The 20,043-nt window shown below is 39.2% G+C and overlaps 1 protein-coding gene across 2 annotated transcripts in view; it reads left to right on the top strand.

The window, feature by feature from the left end:
- Positions 1–20,043, top strand: part of Epha4 (EPH receptor A4) — a 135,931-nt gene that overhangs the window by 71,813 nt on the left and 44,075 nt on the right. For both annotated transcript variants that reach the window (XM_005330528.5, XM_021729995.3), the window contains exon 5: positions 5,856–6,194. In XM_005330528.5, coding sequence (XP_005330585.2) covers positions 5,856–6,194 — 339 coding nt within the window. The remainder of the gene's footprint in view (positions 1–5,855; positions 6,195–20,043) is intronic.

Genomic DNA, 20,043 nt, shown 5'->3' with positions numbered 1-20,043 from the left:
AATAATTACCCATTGTAACACCTTTCACCAGTACCTGCTGTGTGATGCAGAAAAGTGTTTTGCACCAGTGAAGAAAATGGATGTTCATTTAATTTATCCACAATGGCAAGAAATGCTATGCCCATCTGTCAGAGCAATGAGAAACTAAAGAAAATATGCACTAATATTCCACATACTTTACTTCTTCCTTAGTCAATGAAACTTGATAGAACTTGTGCTTTAGAAACCAGTGTCATTACCTGGGCTTTATCATGAGTTTCTGGGCTGAGCTCTATGTAGGCTTGAGATGTGCTTAAGGTGCATAGAATTATACAAAATCATGAGGGTACCAGAGAGTACCATCCTGGGAAGGAGATGCATGTTCTCATGAAATTCTCTGTAACCATAGTTGGCAAACCAGGGCCAGAAGGCTAATTTCAACTGCTGCCTATTTTTGCAAAGTTTTCTTGGACCACAGCCATGCCCAATTGCTTAGGTATTGTCTGTGGCTGTTTGGAGGTACAATGGCAGAGTTGGATAGTTGTTATCGAGGCCATATGGCCCATAAAGCCTAAAATACTTACTATCTGGCCAGATAATAAAATTTCTTTACAGAAAAAAAGTATGCTGAACCCTGCTGTATTCATGAGTTGAAGATTATTGCATTTGACTCCTGTTTCTCATAGTACGGCTATTATCTATGCCACTAAAAAAATCATTCTAAAAATGTGATGGACATTCTACACATGAAAACTTTAGAATAGTTCAACCCGCCATCCCTATTGCAGGATGCAGAGAGAGCAAATTCTGAACTTACATGTGAATATGGCAAATTTACAAATATGATACAAAATGTAAAGGAAGAACACTTTTTCCCTTACATACACTTTAGCATCTGATAAATTTATAATTAGAATGTCTTAATTTTGGTGATAAAATAAAATTCAAGAGAAAAACCACTAAAGTTATATAAAGACTAATAGTGCTGGCCTTCCTTTGGAAATGTTAGAATTAATTTTTCTGCGGAGAGAACATTGTCCCTAGCTTCATGCCTAAATAAATCATCACCTGAAACCTAAGTGGAGTACAAAAAATCATAATAGCCAATCCCAACTAGAGGGAACTATAATTAGTAGAACCCACATTCTAAATTCCCAGTTGTGGTGGATGGTTGCACTATCAAAAAAAACAGGACTGAGTAGGGTGATTCCCTGATACCCAGAACACACATAATTTGTGTTTAGATTCCTTCAGTCTCTTCCCTTTCTTGAGAGACCACTTCCTTCTTTCAACTCTCCAGGAAACTATAAGGAAAGTATCAAAGTGATCCAGATGTTTTCCCCTCTCTCCTCTTGAGCAAATGATAAAAATTAGACAATAAATATTTTTCGGAAAGATGAAGGACTCCTTATTAGCAAAATAACCACTAATACTTATTATGCAGCCTTCCCAACTTATTTTTCAAAGTAATTTTAAACTACAGAAAAAGAGGGACTTGATTAAACTAGTTATGTTGGGATGGACCTGCACAGGCTTAATGCTAATAAACCCTATGTGAAAAGCTGAAACCTGCATTAATTTACGTACTCCCCAATACTGTAGGTTTGTGGCTGTATGATGCATTAAAGGACGTTTTTTCGTTTTCCATCCATTCATTTACTACTTCATGGGCTCATCAAACACTCATTGAGCTTTCTATGAACTAGACACTGGGAATGATAAAAGCCTCACTTTTCTCAAGGAGCACATAGACTGGTGTGGAGCCAGGTGTGGAAAGGGTTGGCAAGAAACCATTAGATGTCACAACCGAAGAAGGACATAGAAGTTAAGGAACCGAATGAAGAGCAAAACCCTAAACAGAATTTGCTGCCAGACTTAGATTCAGGCTGGTGGTGGATAGTTTTGAAAAGCGTAAAACCTTGCTCCTCCTAAGGAGCCTTGAGCTACCTACTGTCAATGTGTGCTCAGGAAGTAAGAGGAAGATATAGAGACTAGAAACTCAGAAATAACTCAGTTATTTCTCTTTGCTGTAAACATCATACATTCTTCCCTCTGTGCTGTTGCAGGATTGGGTCCAGGACCCTAGCAGGTATCAAATCCAAGGATGCTCAAGACCCTTATATAAAATGATGTAGCATTTGCATATAACCCATGGCCATTGTCTCATGCACTTTATTTTTTTGAAGATATTTTTATTGTGCATTATAATTGTACATAGCAGTGGGATTAATTATGCCATATTAGGACATGTATATGACAATACAATCAATCTCATTTCCACTCCCTTCCCTTTTCCTCTTCCTCCCATGTACTTTAAATCATATTTAGGTTACCTGTACTACTTAGTACAATGTAAGTGCTATGTAAATAGACCATATTACTTAGAAAATAATAAGAAAAAAAAATGTCTGTACATCTCAGTCAGTACAGAAGTGTATTTTAAAAAGTATTTTTGATGAGCTGGTTGAATCCGTGGAGGTGGAACGTGTGGCTATGGAGGGCCCCTCTGTGGTTGTAACTGGAGACTTTCTTGCAGGTGAGCATCTTTCTGATGAGAAAGGCAGTCATCCGTGTTAGAAATTTGATTCCTCTTAAATATCCAGATACAATATTAACATGAGTGAAAGAGAAAATAATTTGAGGGAAAGTTTTTTCTTCTAGATGCCTTATATTTATTGAAAGAGAGGTTTCTCAGAATGTCTGTTTTCTCTTGTTGTTACCCATTGTTGCAGGTAATTGTGCTACTATTAAGGGTAACTGTGGACCTGGATTGACTTTTGTCTGTTTTTGAGTCTATGCCTTTTTCCTGTTCATCTTGGGAAGATAATATTTTCTTTTCTGGGGAAGAGGTAGCCCCTCACTAGAAATAAGTAGCCCATTTCTTTTTTTTTCCTTTTTGTGGTACTAGAGATTGAACTCATGGGCACTTGACCACTGAGTCACATCCCCACCCCACCACTGAGTCACATCCCCACCCACCCCCCTTTTTTTTGTATTTTATTTAGAGACAGGGTCTCACTGAGTTGCTTAGTGCCTCGCCATTGCTGAGGCTGGCTTTGAACTCTGGATCCTCCTGCTTCAGCTTCCCAAGCCGCTGGGATTATAGGCATGTGACACTGCACTGGGTGCAAGAAGCCCATTTCTTACTTACTTATTATCTTTTAATGAATAAGAGTTTAAAAACAAAACAAAACAAACAACAATAACAAAAAAACTCATAATTCCACAAACACAAAACACCATTGTTATGATTTTAATTTGTAAAACATGGTCTTTTCAGGTCTTTTCAGGGCAACATTATCATCATAGAGGGTGGACATTTCTATATTTCATTTTCTCCTCTATGACTTTGTCATACTCCAGTTATTAGGCTTCTACTATGTTCCCATATAAGTATCACTTTCTGTAAGAGCAAAACATAAAACATATGCAGTCCAATTTCTGGACCATTCATGGTGGCAACCTTGATCTTGAACTTCCCCAGTTCTCTCAAATCTTTCCTGGAACGTTTGCCCCAAGCTCGTCTTCAAGAGTCACTGCTGAAAGAAGGCAGCTCCAGGCCAGCTCTTGTTTTCCAGTCAACCCCCGATTTTGAAATCCTGCAGCATCTTTGTGTTTTGTTTTCCACGTGGCAGTGTTATATCTCCGAGTCCTGTGACCATTTAGTTTTCTGCTCCATTTCTTCTCTGTTTAGACACTGCCGTGCCCCGTCCTACATACTAATTACTGACTTTTTGCTTCTGCAGCTCTTGATTCATTGTGTCACATTTTCCCATGTGAAAGTGGACCAGGAACCTTGGCAAGGAGGTTAATGGATTTCAGAGTCACTCTTATTTAACCCTCAAAGTCACAGCAAAATAAGAACCAGGGGCTGACCCATTTTATAAACCAAGCCATAGCCAGCTTCAGCTGCAGTCTCGGCGTGGCTTCGACCACGGCGGCAAGTGAGACAGAATTTGAGAAGGGTTGAAGATGTGTGTGCTCTTATTCCTGCCTTGACTCTTCAAACTTCAGGCAAATCTTCTGATTATATTATCATTATACCTTTAGTGGGCGATACATGGTAGAGCAGGAATAACCCCAGAGGAGGAGACAGTTCCCTTAGATTTTCATCAAATTCTGTTACAAATCAGCCTGCATGAACTTTTGCTGTTATCAGATCCATTCTGATTTTAGGTCCCTCATTTTTACAATGAGGGTATTTGACAAAAAGATCTTTAGCATTCTATCTGGCATATAGAGACTGTGATGTTAAATAACTTTGTTCATTCATTTATTCATTCATTCATTCATTCAGGAACCATTTATTTACCCTCATTGTACTCTCACCACCATGCTAAAGACCATAAATACAGTTTTGAAAGCTCAACAAGAAAGAAATAAATGTCGTATTTCCTTTCTGAGGACTTCTGTGAGGTAGGCTTACATTTAGCATACATTTTGCAAAGTTCATTAAAAAGTTTTCAGGTTTTTTTTGAAGGATGAAGCGCCAGTCTTAATGCTAAAAGAGGTTGTTAGTAATTAGCCCAATGGGAGTTGGGAGAGCTTTTTTATTTTATTAAAATAGAGTCTTCAATTAAGCTGTGTGAAGAGAGAAGAGTGAGTTTCCTGTATGAATGTTATCAGCGAAATCCATTATCCCTGTTGATCACTGCAGGCTAATAACCATGACTCCTGCTCACAGGTTGCCTCTCCAGTTCTCTCTCCAAGGCTACTTTGGAACCATCTGTTTCATTGTGGTTTGCTAGGTAAACCCTAGCATACAGGCCTCTCCAGTCAACTTGTTTCTCCTGAGGAACATGTGAAATTTCCCATTGTAGCCATTGTTCCAAAGATATTAGTCATCCCCGTAAAGAAACCTCAAATTTTCATTGAAACTCTTTTGGCTCTTCCCTTGGAAGATCAAAATGAGAAAGAGCTTCCCAACTGTCACAAGGAGTATATATTTTTCAATAGAATGCAACAGGTTTTTTTTTTTTTTAATACTTTTGAAACTAGGTTAGACCAAGAAAATTCTTTCTTTCTTCTCCCAGTCTGCTTCTTTTTGACAGCAATTTATAACACAGTTTGTTGGCATATAAAGTCTATAGTCTTTTATTATTATTTTTAAATCAACCGTGAAGTGGTCAGCCGTTAGTTGTTCTGTTTCATAATGACCATCACCATCTTGTGCACTGGAAATAAGCAAGCTGAAAAAATAATCTGGTGCAGGGTGCAGTCCTGATCAGTTGAAGAGCAGAAGGAGGTGTCTGGAAGCCTTGGACAGTCTCTGCCTACCTCTGAGAGCTCTCAACAGCTGTATCTTCAAAATCTCTGTAACTGTGTTAAACCAGTTTCTACTAATTACCCACAAACAGCTTCAACCTCAACTGCCATGATGAACTGCAGAGGCGTATCTACACAAATCTATTAGTTTAATTTGCTATTGATGATATACTGTTCTTAGGAATCATAATTTGTCTTCAAAAAAGGTTTATAACTATTAATTTACCAAGCCTCATAGCAGTCCTGGAAACTAGAATCACAGTTGTATACCTGTTTTTCAGAAGATAACATGGAGACGAGATAGATGATGCTATTTTCCTGCCAATTGATAGAGAACCCCTGGGTGTGGACCCCATTTATGGTAGAATGTCTTCATGTCTGTAAGTGGCAGTTGGTGCTCTATTTGTTTGCATAGGAATGAGAATGGCACATACAGCCGTCTATTATATTGTTCTTTTAAAAGATCTTTTTGCGGGTTTTATTTGCCTTTCACTTTCTTTGCCAAATGGGCCCATCATACTTCTTAGAACTGTGGAGAATAATACAAACTCAGAGAGATTCTAAAATGGTATTTCAGTTCTTGGTGCAGTGATATGTTTTTCTTTCTCCAGGCCCACCGTCTGCTCCACTCAACTTGATTTCCAATGTCAACGAGACATCCGTGAACTTGGAATGGAGCAGTCCTCAGAACACAGGTGGTCGTCAGGACATTTCTTACAATGTCGTCTGTAAGAAGTGTGGAGCCGGTGACCCCAGCAAGTGTCGACCCTGCGGGAGTGGGGTCCACTACACCCCACAGCAGAATGGCCTGAAGACCACCAAAGTCTCAATCACTGACCTCCTGGCACATACCAATTACACGTTTGAAATCTGGGCGGTGAATGGTGTGTCCAAGTATAACCCCAGCCCAGACCAATCAGTTTCCGTCACCGTGACAACCAACCAAGCAGGTAGGAATAAGATCCTTGTTTTTTCCTAATCTGAATGTACATTGTGAAAAGGATTTTGGTGGTGACCATAAATTATGTTAAAGTTCTGCAATCGAAGCGGAACCCATTAAAAACCTGGAAGCTATGTTTTAATACAAAAGATATGTAGAAGGACATTGAATCATTCAGCAAACATGGTTTTGGGGAAATAACTGTATAGCATGTTTCTGTCCCAGGTGGTGGAGATAAAATGAAGGATAAGATAGTGTCTGATTGAATGATAATGGCTACAGTAGGGGGCCAAGGCCCTCCACAGTGAATTTCAGAAAGTTCAATGTGGCTGGATGTTGGAGCAAGTACAGATTATGTATGATAATAAGGTTGATTTTACCAATACCAATGCTGTATTGGTATTTGCTGCATTTTCCAACAAAAGCACTAGCTGATAGAGCTTTGATCTTATTCTTTAATGTAAAATGTAAGGAATAATCTACATGGACCAATATTTGAATCTCCATGTAGATCTTGGTGTGCTCAACAAAATTTGCCTTAAGACACAGAGGAGTTTTACAACCATTTTTATATCTGAATCTGTGTTCAACATGGGGCAAGAGGGCTGCTAGTCCACCCCATTCCCTGCATCAATGCAGATGAGTAGGAAACACTTCTGTTCTTGAAGTGTCTCTGCTGAGTTGATTGCAGAACTCTCATAGAAATCTGAATGTCATGTATTTTTCAAAATCTAGCTTTCTAGCTTCTGGCTCCTGCCCACTCATCTATATTCCTCCCATGAAAAAGTTTCTACACTACTATCTGTTTCTCGTGTTATTCCTGAAGAGTTTAAGAGGAGGAACCACAGCAAAAAAACCCCAAAACAACTCCCCCAAAACCACTACTGTGGCTTATCCTTTTGTAAGGCTATCATGAGCAACAAACAGCCAGAGAAGAATTACAAATTGCCAGCAATCCTATTGTACTGCACTCTTCTCTTAAATGAATGTGTCAGTAAGTGCACTTCACAGTTCAGTAAAATATCTGTATTAATTGATCCTATACTGAAAAGTACTCTAGAGTCCCAATTCAAAGCCATTATTTTTCCATTTTGCTTCGAATTTTCTAGCATACATAAAAGGTAGAGACTTGGGAGAAATTCTGAATGGGAGTTAGAAAGGCTAATCTTACTGGAATGCTTCTTCATCTGTTCAAATGGAAATGGCCCTTATTAATACGTGATATGGACAAGTCATCTGGCTAAGCTTTTGTCTTGAACTTTGAGACTGTGCACACTGTTACTGGTCACTAGTTTCACTTTTCTTACAAAGACTGGGATAATTTAGGAGGATTTGATGGCATCACAAGCAATTTGTGATTTCCAACCCTTCATTCTCTTGTGGAGGATGCAATGGGAATAGCACACACAGAACCTGGGGCTATGCGTTGGTGCCCTTGGTGTCTCTGAGTCAGGAGGACCCGTACAGTGCAGAACAATTTTTGCAGGTTATGTAGAGTTGGATTTATGAGTCAGTCAATATTCTTATGTTCAGGTCCCTTATGATAACTTTTGGGGTATCTCCAAACACATGACAATGTTGTATTCTTAACTGAATTAAAACTAGGAGTGGAAATTTGAAGCCTCTGCTATGTCAGCTGAAGCCTGAAATCATTCCCTTTGGCAGAGAAAAGCCCTGTGAAATGTTCTCAGGACAGGATTGACTCCCACTGATTTTAGGGGAGAATTCCATGATTCTTAGTGTAAGTAAGGATTCAAGCCAAGAGATGATGGGTGTCAACTCCCACCATGCTACAAGGTCCAAAGAACATAAAGACAGCCTAAAAATCCTGCAAAAAAGGAATATATATGATAATATCTCTACAGAGGGTAGGGGAATAAGAATTTTTTTAAAAAATAATATAGGTGTAATACTTATAGATCTAGCAGAAAAGTGGTCAGGTAATTCCCCTGACACTTTGTAACTTTTTTTCTCAGCCATGGTGAGCAATCCTGCTGGGAGGTTTGCTGAATAGGACCAAATTCCATCTCCTTATTTTAATTTTCCTGAAGGGGTAATGCTGGGAAGCTGTTCAAAATTAAAAATAAATCTTTCAATAAGGAGACCTCCTATGTGGCCAGCCGGAAAGCTTTTCACTTAGCAGAGAATTATATATATATGCACAGTACTGCCTCATTATCTTACCATAATTTGGAGTTCACTAATTCAAAATCATTGGGATACTTTATCTTTGATTAACAAACCCTTTCTTCTTACTAGTGCAAATTAATAATGTAGGCCAAAATTCTGGGTGAATGTAGCAACCATAATCTCTATCAAAGCTCCCCTAAGCATATTTACATACACACAATTATATTTTAATTGCAGTTGTTCCTATCATTCCATTAAATTAAATTCCTTAAGAAACTCTACAGACCATGATGTCTCACTCTATGAGGAATGCTTAGAATTAATAAATGTTTGCATTTAGCACCTGGAGGTCACAGATTTAGTGGTTCTCCATTTAGCTGTCGTCACAGGGTTTTTCTCTTGTCAATAACATGTTATAAACTAGAACCAAACAAACAGAACCTCCCTCCTAGAATTCCCCATCTCTGCTCACTACCATGGAGACTTCAATGGTTGAGGGAAGGACCACTCCATGTAGGTGAAGCAACTCATCTAAGCCAACATCAGAGCTGGTACTAGACACCTAGGAGAACCTCCTCTTGAATGTAAAAGCTGTTTTCCCTTAAACTTATGAGGTAATTAGTAGCGTCAATATTGTCAGTCTGCATTCTCCCCATTTGTGAGAGCAAATCATGAGTATTTGCATGTGGAGATTGAGGTTTAACAGGGCTTTGAACATTTAATGGCAGGAGGAGGTATGAATGGGCCTGTGTTCTCACGTGGGTATGGAAACCATGCTAATCCAAGTCTTACTGTTGGCCTAAGCACCCTTTTCCTGAGTTCAAACCCAAGGCTAATAGCACCTTACTGGGTTCGAAAACCAATGGGCACTGAAAACAAAGGAAATTAGAGTCTGTCAGCTTTGTTGCTGGACTGCTGAGAGATGTGGGCTTTGTATCTGTGGCCAGAATGGCTAGTTTTAGTGACACTTATCCTTTCTCAGCTGACTGGCTGCAGGCTCCCAAATTCTCTGATTAATGTCATCTCCAACCCAACCCCCTGCCAGGAGTGGTGATGGGGAAGGAGGGTGGGAAGGGGGTGGAGGTGGGAGGGCTTTTTCCAGTGAGTCTCACCCCAGTAAAGAAGCTCCCGGAAGCCCCTGCCTGGTTAATGTCCTTTATTCCAGGACAAAGGAGCAAGTGAGCTACCTCCATGTTCCATGCCATAGTGACGGTCCTTCTTTTGTTTAGGAAGAGATAGTCTTGAGGTTTATGAAAAATGGATAAGCATCAGCTGGCTGATTGTCTTCTAGATGCTTCCCTTCAGTTTCCGTTTACTTAAGTGGACCATCTCAGGCAAATGGATAGAGGATGTGTTCCTAGGAGGAAGAAATGCTGTGTAAATGAAACAAGTTTTCCTTGCCAAGCAATAGAACTGGGATTATTTTTTCATAAAAATATAGTAATGGCAGCCAGCACTAATATCAGTGAGCCATTTTAACTATACCTACCCAACTACCCCAGACCTAGTCTCCTGCTATGAGCAGGATCATAACTCCTCCGGGTGTGCTTGTTTAAATCATTAGGAATGTAATCCTTTCAAGTAGTGTTCTCACCCAAACTGCACCCACACCCACAGGCAGTGATCTCCATTTTCTTTTTTTTTTAACTTTTTTGCCTGTAACACTGCTCGGGACACTTCACAATGGGATAACCTGGTCATATCTCTCTAGTACAGCTCTAATATCCTTTAGTGATAAACATCTATAAATATGTAATACTCAGAGTTTGGAAGAGTACAGAGAGACCCTCTCTCCAAGTAAAATACAAAAAGGGACTGGGGATGTGGCTTAGTGGTTTAAGCGCCCCTGGGTTCAATCCCGGTACCAAAGAATAGGGTAATTAATTAAATTAAATACAACATACACTAGTATGGCAGTATGTAAAAAAGTGGATGTGTAACCGATGTGAATCTGCAATGTGTATACGGGGTAAAAATGGGAGTTCATAATCTACTTGAATCAAATGTATGAAATATGATATATCAAGAGCTTTGTAATGTTTTGAACAACTAATAATAAAGATACCCCATTAAAGAATTAAAAAAAAAAAACAAATGAAATGGTAGACTTGAAAAAATAAATAAAATGAACTAATCTCTAAAATCTTTTCTAATTCTAAAATTCCATGAATCCAAGTTACAGCCACAGACTATAAGCATGAGATTCAGGGCTCTGAGTCCTAGAGCATAATGTTTGGAAATGGACATTCCAAGAGTAAGAGGAAAATTCCAAAAATGCTTCAGCAGAATTATTATGAATTCTTTTGAATTCTTGCCCCCCTCTGTCCTTTCACCCTGCCAAGGTATTTACTTGAAGAGGAAAACAGATAACTGTACCTCAAGGACAGTTGTTCTCAATCCGGTGTGACTTTTGCCCCCGGCCATCCCTGACATTTGATATTGTTTAGAGATAATTTTGGTGCATGAGCAGAGAACAATGATGCTACTAAACATCCCATAATGGACAGAACTGTCCTCTACACAAAAGAATTATGTGGTCCAAAATATCCAGAGTGCCCAGATTGAGAAATTCTTTTTCTAGTGATCTCCGTCTCCACAGTAATGCCTGCCTCCCAAGGTTCCCATCGCCAACTAAAGTGTCCTTGGGCTGGCTAGTGGCTCAGCACACAGGGCAACCACCCTGTTGATTTGGTTGCCCTGCTCCGAGCTGAGAGCATGATGCTCCCTTTGCTGATCCTGGAGAACAGGCACTTGTGAAAAGGCTTTGGAGGCCTTGAATCCCTTCCCAGTTGTTTTGCCATCAGATGAACTGGTACTGCCTGTTGGGCTAGCATTATTCTCTAGGGTTGAACAATTAAGAAAACTGCAAGAACAAAGCTACCAACAATAAAGTAGTATCCTCATTGTCATAATGCCATTGTGCAGAATGGGGTAATCGATATTCAGTAGCTGTTTGTTGATTAACACATTTATTTACAGCAGAAACAAACTAGTTAACTCCCTTTGTTAAGGAGTGATAAATTTAATAAACCCCAAATAATGTGTAGATAAAAGAAAATAACTAAGTACAAGAGGCACACTGTCTTTTATTACTCAACTGTTAGTTCCCATTCTCTCTTTCTCTGCCATCTTTTAATTAGACATATTATGTTATTTGAGTGGGATAATGGAGAACAGTGGGAATTCTCATCCCCACTGGGTATAATTGCTACCTGTCTGCTAGATAGTAAAAGGAAAGCTCCAAGGAACTGGTGTGAGAAAGGGGAAAATTCTTAGAGCACTTGCGTTAGGTGATGTGCTGGAGTCATGGTGGAGCCAGGTTTTGTGGGGACTGAAGCTTAGACAAATTTTTTTTGTTTGTGTGATTAAAGGAAAAAAACCCTACAATATTATAAATATAAAATTAGAAACAGAGTTTTGGAAAGGGGCCCATGTAAAAGTCCTTAGTTTCAGTATGTAAAATTCTATCCCTGGCTAGGTTGAAATGAATGTGATTATCAGATCAGAGCACTATTGCGTAATTGTGCCTGTGAGTAGCAAGCCATCGGAAGGAAGCACAGGGAGATAGTGGGAAGGATAGTTTGACCTGGTATGAAGGTGCTGAAAGACAAGGTCATGACAGGGGGAGATTCTGGCACAGAGTGAGGTAAGAGGGGCAGTGCAGCTGTGGTCAAAATAAGGTTCAAAATTAAAGTGACAAGCAGAAAACGCATTCCTATTGGTGTTCAGAATCATACTGGAATGCTAAACTCAAAGGAGATAGGATAAGGACCAAGGCTCTTCTGTAAGCTTGAGAAGAAAGGGGATTAAAAAAAATTGTTGAGGGGCTCGGGTTGTGGCTCAGTGGTAGAGTGCTCGCCTAGCATGCTTGAGGCACTGAGTTCAATCCTCAGCACCACATAAATGTAAAATAAAGATATCGTATCCACTTAAATCTAAATATTTGTTGATATTTGCAAGGCACAAATGTTTGGAATAGGAGTCATCAAACTATGGCCCAAGGGCCAAATCTGACCCTCTCCATGTCTTTGTATAACACACTAAAAGTCACTTTTATATTTCTAAGGGGTTGAAACAAAAGATGAATAATATTCTCTGGCATTTGAAAATTGTTTAAAATTCAAATTTTGGTATTTGAAAATAAAGTTTTATTGGAACAAAAGTCCACTCATTTGTGCATATATTGTCCACGAGGGCTTTCCTGTAGCAGGGGCATAGTTGGTAGACACAGCCGTAGTAAATGGCCCGCTGCATGGACGTGATTAACTATCTTGCTCTTTACAGAAAAAAGTTAGCATGCCTCTGCTCTGGAGAAGTGAGTCAAGACAGGGGACCAGTCAGAAGGGAGTTTGAGATGTTGAAATGCTGCGATGTTTGTGGGAAACTGCTGTAGGCAAAGGATGTAGCAGATTAATACTTGGGATAATCTCATGTATGAAACCATTTTTATATTTGGCAAGACACCTTATTTGTTAGGTGTTTTAGTTATGTAAAAAACAATTAGCTGAAATAATTAGATTGTATATATGCCTTGATGCTTGTGGACACTGCTCTTTTCCCATGGACGCTCAGGTTTGTATGGATCCTGTGGACACGTGCTCGGCCATTCTGAGAGGGTGGTGCTCTGATTTTTCTCTGAAGACTGCATTCTTAACGTTTTGGGTCTTAGATGCTGGTAGCAATTTTCTTCTTAAATGATCATGTGCTCTGTGTGTTTATATTATCCTCTCACTGAGATGATTTCCTGTTTGCCTTTGATGTCAAGTAAATCATGTTTCTTTTCCTTACCCCCAAGACATTTAAAGGAAAAAACATACAATAGTGCTAGAAAATATATAAAAGGAAGGGCTCTCTCCAAAGACATATTTAAAATGCTTCCAACCGATTATGAAACAATCCCATTGAGAGATTTTGCTGCCATATCATTGGTGCATCCTCAATTTTGGTATGCAATCATTAGGCCCTTGAAAGTGGTAGGTGGTTGGGAGACTTTCCTGTGCCTGGGTAATTTATAAGCTCAAGCTAGCGCACAGTGGGCTTCAGAGGAGCCTGACTGTGGTTTTCTCATTAACAGCTCTGATCCAGCTACCGGCTCCTGGTTTCATTCATAATGCCTATGAAATGTACATTTTAAAAACATATAGTACATCTTTTATAGAGGAAACATTCTTTTGATTTTAACTTTTTACTGAAAAGAATATTGTTGCTAACACTACAACTAAGGAGCATGCTCACTCATTACGATCATCATTTCAGATTCAAAAATACCAGCAGTTGGATAAAAGTGCAGCCCATGGTGTGGCACGAGGGTTGTAGAATTTGTATTCGGGGTGGGTACCATGTATCTGGTGAGGGGAGGAAACTGAAAGCCTTCCAGAACAACCTACTAAATTATCCAACTTCAAGGTTGTATAAACAGCAGAGGCAAGTGGTTTGTCTGTGGAGCCTAGTGGTAATTATTTTACCTAAGTAAAAGGTTGCATTTTTAAAAAAAATAGGTAAATATTTCACTCCAAGAAATTGAGGTTTTATGTATATACCCAGGGCTGAGAACACTATTTTTCCTGACTCTGTTCACTTTGCTCCTACATAAATATACACACACATCCATTCGTGGGAAGCGATATCCATCCCCCAGCATGCCCTTGGCAATACCCTTCTCATTCCTTTCTCGGTTCTCAGGGCTGGACTGGTTACCTCCAGCACTGCTGCCAATGTGTACAACAGCCTCTGGAGAAGCCACCGAGGGATTTGAAAAATAAGTGCCTGGCTGAACTGAGAAGTGAGCACTGCAGGGCTAGCGAGGGTTTCAGGTGGGCTTCTAAATCATCTAGGTGTCCTTCCAACTGGAGAAATTAATTACTACCTCCTCACAGCAGCCGGCAGAGACCCCAGAGTCCAGTCTGTAATTGAACATCCATGAAAAGATCCAGAGAGACTTTATCAAAGCTTCCATTAACCCCCTGCTGATGTCTTTAAGTAGTTTTTTTTTTCTCCTTTAAACATTACAAAATCCCAAAAGCCACGCAACAGGACTAATCCTGCATTGAGAGATTTTAAATCTACAGCGACTAATTGAAATGCCCATTCATGTCACCCAAGGATCAGAGACTTTCCCTGAGTTGTGTTGTGGTTGTCCAAGAAGAAAGCATCTTGGGTGTGGTCTTCAGGTAAAGACTAGTGAGGGCTGTAGGTTTGCATTTCAAGCATCTGTTAGTATTAAAAATGGCTTTTATTTAATGAGACTTCCTCTTGGTGCCCCCCTTTCAATGTCCCCGAGACACACAAACATGATTCCTCCTCCTTTGCTTGTGCCCAAGTCACCCCCAAAATTGCAATAATGGGAAAAAAGAGAGCTCCTGACATCAGTGCAGTCACTTATCCAGTGGACGCCATGGCTTTATCCAATGGCTTTCATTGGAAATGCCACCCAGGCTTTGCACTCACCTGTGAGGGACAGAAGGGAGTGCTCAGTGGGAACCCAGTTCACTGGTCTGCAAAATGGCTGCCAAGTAGGCTCAGCACTAAAAAACAGCTTATCAAACTCCTTCTTTCTCTATTCTGATACACGGTTAGCCTGCAGTTAAGGAATTATATTGCCATTCTCCTCTGAACCATCTTTGTGTTTGGTTACAGTAAAGCAAGAAGGTTGCTTTCTAAAATGCAATCTCTCTAAAATATCATATAGGTTGAAATCATAGTGAGTTGAAATATTTGTTCTCTTTTCCTATTGCTCTTGGGAGAGGGGCGGGAAGGGAGGAGAGAGAGAAAGGAAGGATGGTCCACTCTTCCTTGCTTCACACTTTGCAAATGACACTCTATGAACACAAATTTCTCAGGCAGTTTGATTCTTACTTTCATAAAAAGACTAAGGAGTGGTTGATTTTTTTAGGAAACTTTGGTCTGTGGCATGTTCATTCAGACAAGATTAAAATATGTAGTTTCAACTTCATAGTGGGTGCCAAATAGGGGCCTGCCACCAACAAACTCAACTTCCCAGCATGTTGTAATCTTGGGTAAGAGCCACCCATTAAAACAAACATTGAAAAGGGCCAAGCTCACAAAGGCTCCCTGGAGAGTTTGTGTTTGTCTAGATAACATACTGCCAGCTGTAAATCTGCCTCCTCAATCCACTTTTTTTTTTTTTTTTTTGGTCTACTGAATGTGTATTTTGGGCATAATAAGTGTGAAGGTAGATGGGAGCAAAGCTTCCTTCATATTTCTTTACCAAAGCTAAGGGCAGACACACAAACAAGCCATGCAGGGCTTTTGAATATGCAACTATCAGAAAGCTTGATGGTGTATTTTTTTAAAAAAAATCTTTTAATAAAGGTGTTATTATAATTTAGCAACTTTCTTTTTTTAATATTTTATTTTTTAGTTGTAGATGGACACAATATCTTTATTTTATTTTTTTATGTGTTGCTAAGGATTGAACTCAGGTCCTCGAACGTGCTAGGTGAGCGCTCGACCACTGAGCCACAACCCCAGCCCAGCAACTTTCTTTTTGGTGGTGCATTCTTTATACTTTCCAAGATAACGAAGAACCTTGTTTTCATTGGAGAGTTGTTGATGATCTGAAGTGTTGCTGATGGAGTCCACTGAATCCTGATGCTGTTGGTATCCCAGGAGAGTGTGGCATGAGGGAGCTTCCTAGGAGAGTGCTTTGGGAGACTTGGGAGTTCTTCCAACCTACATCATCTCATTTCTCCTGATTTAAAATAGAGACCGTTTTATCATTGCTGAATGTACTAGGCTTCCTTCTTGCTTTGTTTTACACTGAAAGCAAGAACAACAATGGCAGATTCCTGCCCTTCCCCCTTAAAAGTCAAAAGAGTATTTTATTGTAAACAGGAACAATGGACAGAGGATTTTAAAAGCAGAAACCTCCCAGCCTTCATTGTATACTCCAATGCAGAGAAATCAAATGATATGTGGGTGTCTCTACAAGACTGGAGATATATTTAAGGAATCTTTCTATAATATATTAAAAATGTATTATTTGGAGAAACCCTTTAAATCTCACTGTTCACTTTTCAAAGGCATACCTTAACTGTACCTGCTCTTTGCATGATGGCTTTTTCTCTATTTCAGAGCACACAAAAAAATAACTTCCATACCACTGCTCTTAGCATGCTGGCACTCTGTTCCTGTCTTTCTCAGAAACATGCTGTGGGACTATTTCTAGGTGAGATGCTGTTCTAATGAGATGCTTCCAGGATTTAGGGATGACTCCTGGGTGGAGCCAGATCCATTGAATTTCATACCTCAGCAAATGATGTTTAAAGGGAGGCTCTTGTGAGATGCCCTGAGCCCGCCAAATAAAATAACCCTAAAACAAATGTAGCTTTCCTAATACATTCCTGGTTACTCTTCATGATTATACAATAAAGTCATTGAATTCTCAAGCTTAGATCTAGTTGAAGACATCTATTGGCCTAAGTAATATTTTAAAATTTAATAGCTCAGTTGCTTCTGCCTTGGTCTTACAATGCCTGTAGGAGTTTAAACTATCTGGCACTACAATTCAGTTTCTGGCTGATACCGCGAAATTAATGATAATAATAATAAATAATAACTCTATAGTTGCCAATTCCCAAGCTTAAAATCCATTCTCATTATTTATTCTTTTGTTCCTATTATAGCTTCCAAGAGAATTGTTGAAAAAATAGTTTCAAGTATGAGGGCTGCAAGAATATCATTTCATAACCAAATTTTTTGAGAGCACAGCATGTGGTGACCATTTGTATATGAAGTATTTTTGAAGGTACTGACTGTAATTTGCCCAAAGGTGTCTACCTCTTTTGCTTCCACTTACCAATTACTCCTTTGCGCTTATCTATAGAACTCCTTCAAGAAACTTGCCAGCACCCCAAAATGGAGCAGTCCATTGTTCATGGACATTGTCCCTAGAATATTTTGACTCCTTGTGTTCCCAGACTTTCATACAGTGGAGCCAAATTGGAACAAGAACGTTATCTCAGAACTTTACCCCAATACCTACCCTGCGATTCTTCCTCTCTCTTTTCTACTAGTAACCCTCTACTTCGTTATCTGTGGTCATTACTTCTCAGCCCTAACCCATTATTCTGTAAGCCTAGGGACATTTGGACTTGGGAAATGGCCAATTGGTGTAGAACATATTGATTTGCAATGAAAGTTTTACTGACATATTTCCTTTTGTGATCTGGCTCTGTCAGTAATAATCTGGAGCCTATAATTTCATGCTATAATTTATTCTTTGTCAAATATTTTTTATTTATTTTTTTTCTCTGTCTTCTGCTGATATGTTTCAAATGCAACAAGAGAAAGAAAAATAAGTTGCTAAAAAATAGCTTCAGAGTTAAAAAGTACAATGGCTAATAAAAATGCTAAGGAGCTGATATCCCCAATTTATGGTCACCATGACTTTTTTGTGAATGGCTGATGTGATCTTTTTAAATGACCATTAGAAAAGATAGTTACCCTGTTCCAACTGGATATGTGATGGGGAATTGGATGGCTTGGAAGATGACTAATGGGACTCTGGACCTTTCTGTCTTTGGGTCACCTCTTTGAATGTGGACTAGCTCATAAGTGGTCCAAAGCCCGACCATTTGGCAGCCATAGAGGGACTATGTTAATGGAATTGGTCTCAGTCCAGGTCTTAGTCGACAGGTGTTCACATCATAACTGACACTAATTGGCTTTCTAGTCTTTCCGCTTGGAAGACAGTGGAACATCATTGAGACAGTGATGGGGAAGGAGTTTTTCATGATATATTCAGGCTCCATCAAAAGCCAAGGGATCAGCTCCTTGAGCTAGCACCAGCTTGGCACCTTGAAAATATTGTCTTTGTCTTTTGTGGGTTCCATTAGCTTAAGAAATTAAAAAAAAATAATCTAATTTCAAAAGATTCTCAATATCTTAGAATGACTAACACTGTTTTGTTGAGGTCAAAAGTGTCTCATGTATTACTGCTTTCCTATTCATTTTATATTATGGTGATTAGCTACCTCCTATAAAAACTATTTTTTTGTGATAACACAAGTTATAAATGATACTCTTTGATAGAAAATATAATGTGACTACTTTATGCCCTATTGAAATGGAGACCACTGTGAAAAAGCAACACTAAGAGCCTTTTACCAACATAAATTTTACATCATGAAATTAAGGTGGTTTCAGTGAATGCTAAAATCTTCTCTGAGTCCAGAATCAGATGCCATTCATTCATTCACTTGGGGCCATGTCCTGGGGACACTTTGGCCTGAATTGAAGGAGATTGTCAGTATTATTAGTATGATTAACATTTTACCCTGAAGATACCTAGGTTCATCTCTTGGTTTATGTTTTAAACTTCACAGATGATTTGGATGTCCCTATAGTAACTGCCAAAGCCACAACTTTCCTGAATTAGTTATCACACTAAAAACATGGTGACCACAGCCACATGGATCTATGTATTGGAACAGACAGGCTTTTTTAGCAGAATGATCAATGTCTTGCCTCTTTCTGAAAAGCTTTTCCATGGTAGGAAATCATCAAGCATCCGATAGAAAGTAATGAACAAGGTTTTTTATTGGTCAGTTTCTGGAGTAGGCTTTTAAGTATTTCTGCCTGTAAATGTAGAAATTCAGTGTGGAAAGTAAAAGGCAAGAGCGAAGATTTACTGGGTGCATCTATCATCCTGGCTTTTAGAGTCTTTGTGATTAATACATGTTTAATTGGGGACTGATCTAGATGCTTCAGATGTCAGAAAGCTAAATGTTACAGCATTGTCTCCGTGGTTCCTAGCACAGCAGGACGATTAGCAGCTGTCTGAGGAACAAAGAGAACCTGAGGCCCACAGCAGCACTTTTTATTTTCCAGATTTGGAATGTCTGACGCTCTCCAGTGGAGCTGACAGCTAAAGGAACAGAAGCCTTGGTTCACAGCAGTTAATCTCTCCCTTTCTCTCATTCTTGCTCAGGAGAAGAGAACCTTTCCCTTACCAATTAATTTTGGAGGGTGTTGTAGGTCATGGAGGACCTACCTTTGGCCAGGATTCTCCAAGTACATCATACATAAAACAATTTCAACTAAGAATTGAAATAGTACAGATTTTTTTTTTTTTTTTTTTTTTAGCTTAGCTAGGCCCAACAAGTTCATCTTACTGGAAGAATTCAGGGGGAGGGTAGATTTATCTATATCTATCATCTATCTATCTATCTATCTATCTATCTATCTATCTATCATCTATCTAATTTTAAAGCAGTTGCCTTGCTCAGGCAAAACTTTCCAGTGAAAAGACTTGTTTACCTGTTAGCCTCAAACTGGCATTCTTACTCAACAGGAAATACATTTGCTGAATCCTGCCATGTTTCTGTTGGCAAGTGTTGGGCTATCCTTGTCAGAACCTGCCAACAAATTTCTTAGTAAGCAAGTAGCGAGGAAAACAAGCAGCTCCCAGACGAAACACAGGACCCACTGGAGCTATGACAGGAACTTGGGTGCTTCTTAAGAAATTCCCTGTGAATCCTGGTGGGTGTGGACCTTAGTTTGGAGTTAAGCTGCCACTCATTACCAATTCTAGAAGGGATCCTGGGATTATACCTGTGGCAATGCTAATTCATGATAATAGCTATTTTAAAAGTAAAGCAAGAATTTAGTAATGCTTTTTTTTTTTTTTTTTTTTTTTTTTTTTTTTTTTACTTGAAGAGGGAGAATTGCTATGATGATGCTCAGGGATGAAGCATCATGATTAGTTA

This window comes from Ictidomys tridecemlineatus, chromosome 7 (genome assembly GCF_052094955.1).
Source record: "Ictidomys tridecemlineatus isolate mIctTri1 chromosome 7, mIctTri1.hap1, whole genome shotgun sequence".
In the NCBI taxonomy this organism is placed as follows: domain Eukaryota; kingdom Metazoa; phylum Chordata; class Mammalia; order Rodentia; family Sciuridae; genus Ictidomys; species Ictidomys tridecemlineatus.
Note: the sequence above shows the minus strand (reverse complement) of the source record. Positions and strands in the feature narration are given on the sequence as shown.